Consider the following 15,207-nt stretch of genomic DNA (forward strand, 5'->3'; position numbering starts at 1 on the left):
TAATGTGGTGAAGAATAGTGAATGGATAATAATGTCAATTAATAGAAATAAAAGGCTATTAGAGATAATAGATAAAAATTACTTTCATCATTGTCTTAGGTTATATGAAAGAAATGCTTCCTCATCTCTAAGGTTTACCAGAAACACTGACTTGAAGAGGATCAATGGATTCTGCACCAAGCCACAGGAAAGTCCCAAAGCTCCAACCCAGTCTTACAGACACGGGGTGCCGCTGCACAAGCCCACAGACTCCGAGAAGAAGACCCTGCTGTGGTCCACAGACTCTGAGAAGAAGACCCTGCTGTGGTTCACAGACTCCGAGAAGAAGATCCTGCTGTGGCCCACAGACTCCGAGAAGAAGACCCTGCTGTGGTCAGGCCACTTCAAGGAGGAAGAGATCCCAGAGACAATCCCGTTTGAGATGCTTGATGCTGCAAAGAACAAGCTCCGGGTGAAGGTCAGCTATCTAATGATTGCCCTCACCGTGGCAGGATGCATCTATATGGTTATTGAGGGCAAGAAGGCTGCGAAAAGACATGAGTCTTTAACAAGCTTGAACCTGGAAAGGAAAGCCCGTCTGAGAGATATGATCTGAGACTCACTTTGCAGACATATATTTTGCACAGATGTATTCTACTTCCCTATTAATTCTGTAGAGAAACAAATTTTCTTAAAGAAAAAAAAATTACTTTCATGTGGGGCTGGAGAAATAGCTCAATGCTTAAGAGCCTTGGCTGCTCCTGTGGAGGACTTGGGTCCAGCTCCCAGCACCCAAGTGGTGGCTAAAATTGACTGTAACTCTAGTTCAAAAGGCTTGACACCCACTTCTAATCTCCATGGCCGCTGGATATGCATAGTGTGCAGACATATGTGGAGGCAAAACACCCATTCACATAAAATAAATATAAATAAATCTTTTAAAAAAGTTATTTGCAACTGGGCGGTGGTGGCACACACCTTTAATCCCAGCACTCTGGAGGCAGAGGCAGGCGGATTTCTGAGTTCAAGGCCAGCCTGGTCTACAGAGTGAGTTTCAGGACAGCCAGAGCTACACAGAGAAACCCTGTCTCGAAAAACAAACAAACAAAAAGTTATTTGCACATCTATCTTCCTTCTTTGCAATTTAGAAAATGTTACTGGAGAGACTGGATAAAGGAGATGAAAACAGATGACTGTGGCAAAGCCCGTGTGTCACCTGCAAGCTTGTCGGACTGGGGCACTCCGGTCACCATATGACCAGGGGAACCTAGTAGGAACTCTCCAGTGGTGAGGGCATGAGGCTTACTCTGGGGAGGTCCTGGGAGAAGAGGACCCCTTGATAAGGTTCTAGTTGACAGAGACCAACATGGGCCAGGAGTCCTAGTATTAAGCTGCAGGAAGAAAAGGTCTTTGGGGGATCCAAGCTCTCAGTTCTGCTTTCATGAGAAGAGTAACACCAGGCTGAGGGTGTAGCTCAGTTGGCAAAGTACTTGTCCCAGCACGCACTATACAGCTCTGAGTCTGATGCTCAGCTCTGCATGAACCAGGAATGGTAGAGTATGTCATATGATCCTAACACTCAGGAGGCAGAAGCCAGCCTTGTCTACATAGAGTCCTAACCAGTCAGAGCTACATAGAATGAGTTTCCTTAAAAACAAAAAACAAATTATCCAAGATCATCCTTGGCTACCCAGTAAGTTCTTGGCCTGCCTTGAAAAATCCTGCCTTTAAAATGGGGACCATACCCATTTTCAGGTATTGAAAATGTGAATGTTTCCACTCTAAATTTCCTGTCTTCTTGTATTCCCAGAATGTAACCTTATCTGGAAACAGAAAATAGGAATGTTTTAGATGTAGCCATGGTAAGGCCATGATGATTAATGTGGGCCCTAATCCAGTGCCTGACAAGCTTAGGAGGACAGGAGATGTAGAGATCTGGGAAATGCAGGAAATCCTCTGACAATGCAGGCAGAGTCTAGAGCCAGCCTACCTATGCCAAAGAACCAAGGATTAAGGGTACTAAGAAGTAGGAATGCAAGGAAGGGTCCTCCCCCAAGCCCTGTCAGCAGGGTTATCTGACACCTTGATTCTAGGCTCTGCCTTAAGCTCTGGGAGAGAATCACGGCTGCATTGTAAGGCTTCCTTATTATCACTTGTCACAGCCACTCAGGAACCCTTCCTCCACTGGCAGCACGTGAAAGCCCACCCCCCCACCTCCCTTCAGCAGCCTCAGGCTCCAGGGAAGACATTGCAGGCTAAGGATGTTGGAAACACTCCTTTGCAGGTTCCGCCCACACCAGCCACTTAGTCCCCGCAAGTAGTATTATGGTATTAATTTCTGTACCATGCTAAACTGACTCTATCCAAATCCCACAGTTAGTCAGTGACCTCCCCAACACACACAGCATTCTGACCAGAAGAAGCCAATTTCATCTATGGTTAGATATTATTAATCTAGAGAGAACTGTGTACTATTCATAGTAGTCAGTGAATATTTTACTGTTAAGATAACAACCTTTTGCATTAATAATTAACACTCCACATGTCAAGGCCAATTACTGCTTAATACAGATATTTATGAGTCTTTCTAAACATGCTTTTTAATTAAGCCAATCAAACCAATCCTGTCACAAGCTACAATGTAAATAACACACTGGTAATTCAAATGTCATGTTTGGAGGAGGGTAATTAACCAGTAACTGTAAGAAATTGGAACACACATTCCATACAATGTAGCAACCGTGTGAGGCCCATTTTGCCCCAGGCCCAAAGCTTGAGCATTTGTGAGGGCCTATGTTATTCTTTAACAACAACATTATAGGATTCGTCCTAAAACATGACCGCCAGCATCTAGGACCAGGGAAGCCTCGCTGAGACCACAGCACCCTGGACTTTAGCTTGACTCTCAAGCTCTGGCACTAACACAGAGGGAGCATCTCTCTACCTGGGCTCCTGATGGTGCAAGTATACTGCTGTCACTCTCTCAGCTGACTCTAGGGACAAGAATCATATGGTACTTCCCCTGTTAGTAAAGGGTTCGGGACTCAACTGTGACCTGGTGGAGGTTTGGATTCTATACAATATGTTAAGAGTTTAAAATCAGTGTGCTGGAGCGATGTCTCTGTGGTTAAGAGCACCGGTTGCAGCCTGGCAGTGGTGGTGTGTACCTGTGATTCCAGCACTCAGGAGGCAGAGGCAGGCAGATCTCTTGAGTTCGAGGTCAGCCTGGTCTACAGAGTGAGTTCCAGGCCAGTCAGGGCTACACAGAGACCCTGTCTCAGAAAACAAAAAACCACTACAGAGGATCTGGGTTCAGTTCCCAGTCAACCACATGGCAACTCACAACCGACTGTAATTCCAGCTTCAGGGGACTCAGTGCCCTCTTCTGGCCTCAGCAAGCACTGCACACTTGTGGTATACAGACATGCATTTGATGTCAAATACCCTTACCCACTGAGCCATCTAGACAGCCCCAAAGTCCAAATTCTTATTTCGTAGATGTAAAATGTCTAAGATATCAGGAGATTACCACAGTTTTGGTCATGTTCAAACAGTTCTTTGTGTAGATTGTTCCAGCATAAAGGAAGGAAAGCCAGACTCGCAGAAGGCTGTTCATTTAGAAGAAAGCAACATTAGCGATACCTACAAATATGTTGAATGGCTGTACTCTCACAAAAAAAAAGCCCTAATTCAAGTTTGGTTACTCTCCCAAGACATTTTGTAAGGTACACAATCATGGTTTTCTGTTTTGGTGTCAAATTTTCAATGAAGTTGTAATTGTGGGACAGAAGAGAGTTTAGGATCTACACCAGTCATGGTGGCACACGCCCTTAATCCTAAAACTTAGGGGACAGAGGCAAGCAGATCTCTATGAGTTCAGGACCAGCCTGGTTTTCACAGTGAGTTATGCCAGGGATACACGGTGAAATTCTGTCTCAAACTAAAACAAGTAACTCCCCCACCCCCGCAAGAGCTAAATATCACAGAATGCAAATCTGGTTAAGACAAAGAAAAAAAAAAAAGAAACCAAAGCATATAGCCAAATTCATCCATGAAAGAAGAATAATTTTGTAGGCTGGTAAGACCGTTCAGTGAATGAAGGCACTTGTCACCTAACCTAATGCCTCAGATTTCATCCCTGGAGCTCACATGGCAGAAGGGACAGGACCAACTCCTATAAACTGTCCAATGTCCTTAACACACATGCCATGGCATGATGAATAAATAAAAAGTCAATAAAAAGTCATGCTATCGAAAGACAAAGCTAAAACCATCCAAACTTCCTGAGGATATACAAATAGCTCCATACTTATGAACTTCTATAAACAGCAATGAGGCTTTTAAAAGTTACTTGGTGGGTTGATGAGATGGGTCAGTTACTTACGAGTACTTGTCCTTCCAGAGGCCCCAGCTTCGGTTCCCAGCACCCACATGGTGGCTAACAACCCACTGTAACTCCAGTTCCGGGAGATCTAGTGCCCTCTTGTGATCTCTGGGTACTGCATGAATGTGGTACACAGTCACACATGCAGGCAAAACACCCATATACATTTTTTTAAAGAAGAGAAACCTTCTGTCCACTCTACAGGGGTCAACAGTATACCAGGTACTAGACACATTGCTGCTTACAAAACAAGGGGAAACGCTCTACTCTACCCCCCTGCACTGTCCACCTATGGAGGCAGTGTCCGCCAGGTGGAGATGAGATGTCGTAATGCCAATATCCGGAGATGTTTTCCTGGACTCCTGCACTGATGTTTTGCCCACACCACTTGTGGGTGGGAAGCCACCTCTGAGTGATAAAGAAAGGACCTGTGGCGAAGCCCAAAGCTCATCACAGATTCTAAAAAGCCTTAAAAGGGTGAGACCAACTGGATTGAGGCCAGACTGAGACAACAAGAAACATGAAGACATTCCTGCGAGCTGTGCTTTTATGTCGTAAACATTTTTTTTTTTTCAAAATAAGACAGCTTCATTATCTCAGCCTAGCCTTGAACTTCTTCTTTTTTTTTTTTTTTTTAGCCTTGAACTTCTGATCTTCCTGCCTGTACCGCCGGAGTGGCAGAAAGATAAGTGTGAATCAGTATGTCTAGCATACGTAGTGTTGAGGATTGAACCCACGACTTCATGCGTGCTAGGCAAGCATTCTATCTACACAGCCAGTCCACATGCCAAGTCCCGTATAAACTCTTTCAACATTTATTTTGAGGCTGGAGTGATGGCTCAGATAAAGGCATCAAAGCCTGAGTTTCATCCCCAGGACTCACATAGCAGAAGGAGAGAACTGACTACTGAAAGCTGTCCTATACACATGAGATGTAGTGTGCTTGCGCGCGCACACCCACACCCACTGGGGGAAGGGCTAAGTTTGACCATTGCCTAGCACCCAGGATGCCCTGTGTTCAATACCAGTACCACAGAAAAGATGCAAAATGCAGCTTTATCATTTTCAAACACACAGAAGCATTTGAACGTTAAAAAAATTGCATTTAAAAAAATTCATTGTGTGCTTATAAGTGGTAGCGCCTTCTGTAAAGCAGTAGGGAATCAGCCTCTCCTTAGGGAGCTTCTGCAAAGGGCACGGGCTCAGGTTAGGACCCTTGAGTTCACACTGGAAGGCAATGACTTTATACAACATGTTTTAAGTCTCAAAGAGGTTGCCATGGGAAACCAGCAGGGTAGCTTTTTAAGTGAGCAAATGTACGGTCGGTTGCTGGCAGAACAGAGAGATGAGGAAACACACAGGTCTGGGAGGAACATTTGTCAGGAGCACAAAGAAAGGGGAAAAGATCACAATTGAGTCACTGAGTATAGAAGCCTAATGCTCTTTGTGTGGAAGAGAGGACTTTCCTGAACATTAGATCTTGGAGATAAACTTCTAAGGGTGGCGGGCATCTAGCACAGCCTCCTAGGCCAGCCTGCCTGCCCACATCCTAGCTCTTCCACAGGACATGCCACCTTAAGGGTGATATTCATCCTCTGATAATATAACTTCGTCTTGAGGAATGGCTCTTGCACACTTTCAATACACGGAAATTATTATTACCTCTGTATTATTACACAGAAATGCTTCTGTGTGCATGAAAACAATAAAGCTGAATTTTGCATTTTTGTCTGTGGTACTGGTATTGAACACGGCCTCTGGGATGCTAGGCCCCCTCTAACATATACATGGATATTTTTCTGAGAAAAAGGAGCTGGCAACATCGCCCAGGAAGGGAAGTAGTCAGAGAACATGACATGCCTGGTTTCCTGGAAGCATTTGGGAAGCAGCAGATGTAGTATTTGGGGTCTGTTTAATCTACCAATCTTATTCACCACCAATGAAATTCACAAAGTGCAAAAAAGCCTTCAGAGGGTCACAAGCTGGTATGGGAAGTGTCACCAGTTGAGGCAAAGAAGAAACCTGTTGTTGGTGGTAGGGGTGTGAGAAGAAATGTGGTATGGCTACTGATCCTCTTCAACTCCATGCCTACTTGGAAAAATAAATAAAAAGAACATTCTAGAAGTGCTGAACTGGAGACCTGCTTACTGGACAGGAGTGAGTGAGAACCTTGGGTGCAGGAGAAAAATTACCATAGTCACCACAATAATGGAAGACAGCTACCCCCAGGAAACAGACAGCATAGTAAGGGTTCTCACAGGCTGCAGGACAAAGGATTGTAAATGTCCAAGATGACACATGGGAAGGTTTATCTACACATGGTTAGGATAAAGAGAACGTGCATCTCACAAGAATCTCTCAGCAACACAGGAAGAGTCTGAGTGATTGACGCATGCTCAGGGGGTGACAAACCAACTGCTGTCATCTGAATGGATGTCCGCAGTGGCCCTACATGCTTAGGGTTTGCTCTTAGGGTGATGGTTTGGGAAATGGTGGAACCCTTGAGAGGGCTGGTATGAAGCCCTAGGTCACAGTGGGACCTCAGCCCCCTCTTTGCTCTCTGAAGAGATACAGGGCTTTCCTCTTCCACACGCTCACACCATGGTGTACCTGATGCCTTGCACCAGGCCCCAAAGCATGAGTACAACCTCCAACATCGTGAGCTGAACAAGCCCTTTTTCCTTCCTAAAGTGAATACCTCAGATATTTGTCAAAGAAACCGGCCAACATACAGACCAACTGCTCACACGCAGAGGGTATGCCAAGTATGCTGTCAAAGACGTAGCCCAAAGAAAGAGAGACATCTCTCCAACTGCATAGCTAACTGTCAGAAAATTAAAACTGGATGTTGATTCCCGTGTTCATTGTTTTGGGTTTTCTTGTTTGTTTGTTTTGTCAGCTTGAGATAAGCTTGAGTTATCCAAGAAGAAGAAGTCTCAACGGAAGGAATACCTCCATTAGACTGGCCTGTACGCAAGCCTGTAGGGGTGGGCGTTCTCTTGATTGATGATTGATGTGGAAGGGCCCAGCCCACTGTGGGTAGTGCCATCCCTGGTCAGGTGGCCTCTGTATATCTAGAAATCAAACTGAGCAAGCCGATCAACAGCGTTCCTCCACGGCATCTGCCCATGTAAGCTGTAAAGTAAAATACACCTTTCTCAAATTGCTTTTGGTTGTGATGGTTATCACAGCAATAGAAAACAAACAAACCATACCATATTTCGGCTGTAAGGCAGCCATCAGTATCAAAGGTGGAACAACAGAACTCAGGGGGACATATTCATTGTTCGGCAGTAGGAAGACACTTGTCACATGAAACTCTGTTCTAACCATGAGACCCTAGTAATTTGGGTTATGTTAAAATTAGAGTCTCCTGTTTGTCCAAAATCACGACTAAAAGATTGACAAACTGATGCACAGAGGAGAGTCACTGTGCACAACAGACACAAAGATTCACAAACAGAATAATATTTTTAAACATGCCTACCAACACTAAAAATAGTCAAACTATAAGAAAAAGACAATGACTTGAATATTTTATTAAAGAAGAAATTTAAAAATGAAAAAAAATGTGTTTAATCTAACTAGAATCCTTTTGTTTGTTTTCTGAGGCCTGATTTTATGTGGTCCAGGCTGCCCTAGAGCTTGCTGCATATTCAAGGTTAGTCTTGAACTACTAATCCCCCTGTTTCAACCTGTTCTCTCAAATGCTGAGATTACTGATATCTAGTTTTTTAAAAAGATTAATCTTTTTACGTGTTTGGGTATTTTGTCTGCATATATATACACATGTACACACACACACACACACACACACACACACACACACACACACACACTGCATACATGCTTGGTGCTACAGATCCCCTGGACCTGGAGTCATAGACAGTTGTCTGTTGCCATGTGGATACTGGGAATTGAACCCAGAACCTCTAGAGGAGCAGCCAGTGCTCCTAACCACTGAGCCATCTCTCCAGTCCCTTGCTCTGTTTTTTAAATATGGTTTTGAGGAGCAAATCTATGGCTTCATGTGTGTTAGGAAAGCACTCTGCCAAATGAGCAACATCCCCAGCCCTTCCAAAATAAGTAACAAGAGGGGCCAGAGAGATGGCTTAGCACGTAACAGCCCACGATGCTTTTGCAAAAAAAACCTGGGTTCAGTTCCCAGCACCTACATGTAGAGCTCACAACCTTCCATAATTCCATTCCCAGGGGATCCAACATCCTCTTCTGATATCTATGGGCCCCGGGCACCTACAAACAGGAAGGCAAAATACAAAAACTTTTTAAAAATTTAAAAAACTAAACAAATGGAAATAGCTAAAATTTCAAAGGAAAGTAATAAGTGTTGGTAAGGGTACAAGCCACCACAGCTCTTGTCATTTGCAGGTAGAAATGTAAATTACAAAATATTTAGGAGTATGTGCCAATGCTAAATGTACGTGTAAGTATCCATATCTGTTATTTTGTGTGTGTGTGTGTGTGTGTGTGTGTGTGTGTGTGCTTATGGGAACTGGGTCCCTGGCCACACATATGGCAGGCACATTCTGTATGACTAGCCTACACACTCAGCCCTATAGACATGTCTCAAACTCAGCCCTGGTAACATAAATGAAAAAGATGTGGATTATGTGGGTACAGCAAAGAAACCCACTGTAGTCAGTAACTGGAAACCACACAAATCCCATAACCAGGAGGATCAGCAAGCCATAGTACGGCCAACCATACCGGGGATTCACAATGAGAACAAACAGCCATGCCCACATACACGGGGCGAGAACCTCACACGCACAAAGGAGCAGGAGAAGCCCTCTCAGAGAGCACACACTGTGTGATTCTCTTTCCCACAGAGTAGATTCAGGCAAGAGGGATCCACTCTGTGAAAATCCAGGAGTGTGACCATGCTGAGGGTATGCTGTGGCTGGAAGAGGGAACATGGGCTTCAGGAGCCTGGCAGTGTCATGTTTCAATCTGGGCTCTGGTGACATGACATGCTAGGTTCGTGGAAATCCACTGAACTATGTAATAACAGAATGTGCACCATTCTATACGTATGTTTCACCTCAGAAAGTTAAGAGGAAAGAAAACATGACAAAGGACCCAAGGAACAACAACAACAAAAAGAGAGTCCACTCTGGCCACTTTGACAACACAACAAATTAACAGAACATTAAGTCAGAAAAGTATGAATTCAAAAAGGATTTGTTTTGGAGTATTTCTTCTTTTATGGTTTTTTAAAATATTTTATTTATCTGCATGTATTTCTGTGTGAGAGTGTCAGATCTTGGAGTTACAAACACTTGTGAGCTGCCATGTGGTTTCTGGGAATTGAACTCAGGTTTTCTGGAAGAGCAGTCAGTGCTCTCAAGTACTGAGCTATCTCCATCTCCCCCATTTTTCCTTTTTAGGGCTCATTTATTTTTACTTTATGAATGATTTGACTGCATACATGTATGTGCAGCATGTACACATATGATGCTTACAGAGGCCAGAAGAAGGCACCAGGTGCCCTGGAACTAAAGTTATAGGCAGTTGTGAGTTCCAGCACCAAGTGGATGCTGGAAATCGAACTCAGGTCCTCTGGAAGAGCTGCAAGTGCTCTTAACTGAACCATCTCTCCAGTACCTTAAGGTGATTTTTAATAAAATGTGAAAACTAAATCAAGGGGGTTGGAGAGATGGCTCAGTGGTTAAAAACATTGTTTGTTCTTCCAGAGGTCCAGAGTTCAATTCCCAGCAACCACATGGTGGCTCACAACCATCTGTAATGGGAGCTGATGCCCTCTTCTGGTGTGTCTGAAGACAGCTACAGTATACTCATATACATAAAATAAATAAATAAATCTTTAAAAAAAAAATCTAAATCAAAAGAAAGAAAAAAAAATGAAATGACATCATTCCTGAATTAACAACTACAGAAATAGCTGTAAACAATTCACTAAAATCAAAATGCTCAACAAAGAAAGTCAATACATTCATAGAAAGCCAGATGAAAGAGACAAAATATTAATAACTAAAGCAAGTAGAAAGAGGTGAACGCTCATGGAAAACACAGCATGGTGTCCAGCATAAACACACAGGGCAGAACAGAAGACCTGTAGTCAGTGCTCATGTTGATCCCCCACGATGTGTGAATGTTAGGGTACTTGGTGAGGAACCCTAGCATTGCAACGGAATGAAAGGTGGCAATAGACAGCATTGAGACAGAGATACTGTCTCAGATTGTTGCTGTGGACAAAAAATTATCACTGTGTCCTCTGAAGTGAAAAAAAAAAAGGTAATCAGGAGAGTTCATGTCAGAGAGAAGGCCTGAGAAAGATCACTGCCTACCAATGTCTCTGAAGACCAAGGGAGGGGCCAAGAACCCCAGAGTGCAGGAAGGTTCTGAAGGCTGAAAAATCTAAGAAGATATTTTCCCAGAGCTCCATGTAGAAACGATGTTCTACTGATGCCAAACTGCATAGAGGATAAACTCCTGCTGCTTTAAGCCAGCTTGTAGTCATTTTTTGTAAATGAGAAATCAACACAAAAGCAATGGGAGATACTTTATGGACACAGATCAAATTCCTCTGAAATTAAGAAAGTATTTCTTTTATCTAGGAATTCAAAATACACACATATCAAAATTTTTGAGTCATGGCCTGATTAAGCAAGGTAAGGCAAAGAAAAACAGTCTTCAAAAATTCCTAAAGAAAGGCAAATCTCCCATTTAGAAAATCAGTTGACATGATGTTTTCACCATGTCAACATCAAATACCAGAAAGACTGTGAACAAGTTACCAGGTATTGGGGGGAAAAGAGCAGGACAGTCTAAGAACACTATGTGCAGCCAAAGACACAATGTATTCTCGGCGCAAGCAACTGGAAAAGGTTTTAAACTCAGGAGTAGCTATAGTTAAGAGTTAGCCAGGGCGGCATTCATTTAAATACTGCACAAATACTGAGCACCGGTAATAGATCTACAAAACGAAATTGAGTGTTCCAAACCTCTGCAGTATGGAAATTGCAAAGTGGGCTACAAAACCCGGACATGGAGGAAGAGAGTGGAAAGTGAAGCTGGGAACACCGCATCTTCTACTGCCAGAGCACCAAGAGACTCTCAGAGACTGAGAGAATGTCCTTATAACAAAATAATGACCCAAGCTTCATAACATTTACCTCGCTCCTACTTGTTTATTTTCCTGCTTTTTTTTTTAAATCTCCCCTCTCTATTTTACTCCCTCCCATTCTGTGTTTTTTTTTTTTTTTCCCCAGACAGGGTCTCATATTGTAGCACAGGCTGGCCTCAAACTCATGGAATGCTGGGATTACAGGTGTGAGCTGCCATACCTGGCCTGCTCTTTCCATGCTCTTTTCTTAGCCCTAAGAGAAATGTGTAGTAAATCAAAAAGCCACAATGGCCACAGCTACGGCATCAGTTCTCTGCAATCTCTTAGACCATGTTGACAACAGAATACAGAGAAAAGCAACAGAAGTGCAGTGGGCCTTGCTCGAGCCAACCAGTAGCAAGTCTGTTCACACGTCATCGATATCTTTCTCTCTGCCCACATCAGTCATCTACCGTGGGACTCATGTCCTCTTTGGGGGTTTGTTAAACATTTTATCTCTGCTGAAGCCTGGGTATTTCATTGAGAACCAGGACCTGAAGACAGGGTTGTCTTGAGTCACGCTCTTGCTCTCGCAGTAATGCTGTCCAACAGAGCTTTGTCCTAAAGGAAAGGTCTAAATCTGTGTGGTCCAACCTGGCAGTTACTGGCATTGGACCACACAGTTTTAGGGCCTTGCCTTGTGGCATTGCCAGGGGGCTGGAGATGCAGGAAGCAGTCTGCAAGCCCAAAGAACAGAGGGTGGCAGGCCTCAGGACAGGGTCTGTATTAGAAAGATGTGTTGAAACCCCCACAACAACACAATAGGCAGTCACAGAAGTCCGTGCACAGCCACAGTGGGAGGGATGGATCACTACCTGACTATTTTTGGATGTTCTGCTCGGGATTCTGCCACTCTGTCTCCTTCCTCTGGGGTGCAAGGTCTCAAACCCCAGGCTTCTAGGACACACACTGGTCACTGCCTTGGAGCCTGAGACGCTCTGGTCTCACCCGTGTCCAGTCTCCTAGACTCCAGCCTCTTAGTTGGGTTCTTTCCTACACCCTAGCCAACTCTACAGGATCACTTAGATTCCTCCTCCTCCTGGAAGTCCTGTCCATTAGGACACAGAGCTTGGTGCTTGGAATCAAAGGCTGGAGTCTAGTCTTGCTACTCTCTGCTCTCTGCTTGCAGTGCCACGCACCAAAAGGTCATAGCCTCGGAGACTGTGGTCTCCTCTGCTCCGTGGACCCTTTCCTCTCTGCCCACGCCTCCCGTAATCCCACGCACTTCTCCCAAACACGTCGCTAGCACCTGCGATCTCCCTCGACGCCCACCCTGAGCTGCTTTGCGGACTCCGCCCACAGAGCTCAGTCTTCCCCAGCATGCTGGACCTAGCCCTGCCCAGCCGCTCCGGGGACTAGACCCACGCTGGAGAGGCCACTCGCACCGACACCCAAGCGCTGCGCGCCTTCGGGTGCTGTGGCCGCGCTCACCCGCTGGGTGGCCGTAAGGAGATTCGGCTGCTCCGTCCTGCAAGCTGGCCAGGATCTCTCCCTTGCCCACGTCGCTGTCGCCCACCAACAGGAACTTAAGTAGAAAATCGTAGGCCCGCACCGGGCTGCCCAGGGAGCTCATCATGCCGGCCCAGCCACCCCGCCCATACCGGTCCAAGGCTGCGCGCAGGCGGCAGAGGGTCCCCGAGCGCCACGGGCCCCTCGAACACCCCACCGGTCGGGGGCGCTTGACAGCTGGAGAGCCCCGCCCACCTTACCTTGCCATTGGCGAGCCTCAGTTGCTGAGGTATACTCACATGCTCATTGGTTAGCAAGCTCGCCCATCTATTTCTTAACGCCTCCGCACCACGCCCACCGCCTCTCTTGGGAGGACTTGTTGCCTAAGCCAATGGAGGTCCGAAGGCCGAGCCAGAAGAAACAGAAGGGGGGAGAGGTTTGCTCCTGCAACCAATGGAACAGAGGCGTAGAGAGGAGGGGCGTGGTCACTGTTTACTCCCTCCCCTGTATCAGTGCATAACAGGAGCTGGCTCCAGATTGGTGTGGGAAGTGTTGAGTCCCTGCCTGGTAACGAGGATTTGTCCCGCAGCTCCACAGAGTTTTAAATGCTAGCATGAGAGTTTAGCATGTTCATGTGTTCATGTAGGCATCAGATGTAACTAAAGTTACAGGCAGTTGTGAGTTTCAGCACCAAGTGGACACATGGACAAGTGCACCTCTAAAGGTGTCTGCTAGTGGGTGCCTCGAGGCCTCCACGGGTTTCTGTCCATGCATGTCTGTGTGTGTGTGTGTGTGTGTGTGTGTGTGTGCATCGTGTGCCCGCGAGATTGTTGGCTGAGAGCACATGACAGGGACCTGTCTGTCTCTGATCTCTTTTACCCCAAGGGAGCAGTGAATCTGCTCTCTGCTCAGGAGCACCTCACCAGTGGGAACTAAGTTATTTAGAGTAATCATAGTTTAGCATCCCTGCTACCTACATCTTTATACAACCTGAAGTGGAAGCACCTCTTGCACTCGTGCCTCCTCTCTGTTAAGAAGCATATGATTCCGGATGGAAAAGAAAAAGCAGTGGAAGAAAATTACGAAAGCGTTTGTGAACATTGTTCTAAGTAAGCGCCACGACTGTGCTGTGATTCAGGACAAGGCCGGCTTGGCTCAGAACAGGCTGGTCTCGGAGCAAGGTGACCGCTGCCTCCCTGCAGGAACACTATCCTTTCAAAGAGTTGATGATAATAAGCTCTAATTACAAGATGTGGTTGCCAGTTTAGAATAGGTAATTGAGATAGGGTTTTTCAAGACAGGGTTTCCCTAAGTAGCCCTTGCTGTCCTGGAACTGGCTTTGTAGATCAGGCTGGTCTTGAGATCTGCCTGCCTCTGCCTCCTGAGTGCTGGTATTAAAGGTATCAGCCACCACTGCCCAGCTAGAATTGATGGTCTCACTGAGCCATTTTTGACTCAAAAGGAGACAATCTTTGACTCAAGATTACACTGTTGCTCACCAAGAATACCTGATCTGTAATTATTTCAGAGGACCATGACATGGCAATAATCGCTTAACTGCCCACACAGAAAACCTTCCTTAGAGAGAGCCCTTTAGAATGTCTGAGTCCAGACAGCCTTTCTCTACTGATTTGCCAACTAAAGTTGCACTAGAGTATATTAGATAAATTCTACTTTTGCCTTTTTCTGTCACAGCTCATATCTCACCAGCCTATCAGTGTCATCCATGTGGGATGACAGCATCTGAGGTAAGAGTTTAGCTAGTGTGATGGCTTGCCTGTAATCCTGTGATTGGTAATCTCCTCAACTTGGTAGGATCTGAAGTCACCTAAGAATCACACTTCTTGGCATGTCTGTGAGGGTGTTTCCAGAGAGTACTGAGGGAGAAGAGATTAAGTAGCTACCATCTTACATGAAGATGTACGGACATTAAGAGTACAAGGAGAAGCAGTATCAATTGAGTGCCTTTCTTTCTCCTAACTGTATGCATTGTTGCCACAGCCACCTGCACTGCTATCCATCCACTCCAGCTTCCCGTGGGAACTGAATACTGGTAGCTTTCCAGGACTCTTCCAGGTCTTTAGCATTAGACCCGGAGCTGAGTCATCTTGCTTACTGGGCTATGAGGTTCTCAGCCTTTCCATCATGCAAGCTCTATTGTGTAAGTCAGTCTTATAAATCACTTTTTATTACACACACACACACACACACACACACACACACACACACAAATACAAACACACATATC

The 15,207-nt window shown here is 45.3% G+C and overlaps 1 protein-coding gene across 1 annotated transcript in view; it reads right to left on the minus strand.

Annotated features, from left to right (window-relative positions):
- Rab40b (RAB40B, member RAS oncogene family) overlaps positions 1-13,189 on the minus strand; it is a 32,108-nt gene extending 18,919 nt beyond the window's left edge. The window contains exon 1 of the mRNA XM_021213069.1: positions 12,942-13,189. Within this exon, the coding sequence (XP_021068728.1) occupies positions 12,942-13,086 (145 nt within the window). The 5' untranslated portion in view covers positions 13,087-13,189. The remainder of the gene's footprint in view (positions 1-12,941) is intronic.
- Positions 13,190-15,207: the final 2,018 nt, after the last annotated feature.

This window comes from Mus pahari, chromosome 14 (genome assembly GCF_900095145.1).
Source record: "Mus pahari chromosome 14, PAHARI_EIJ_v1.1, whole genome shotgun sequence".
In the NCBI taxonomy this organism is placed as follows: domain Eukaryota; kingdom Metazoa; phylum Chordata; class Mammalia; order Rodentia; family Muridae; genus Mus; species Mus pahari.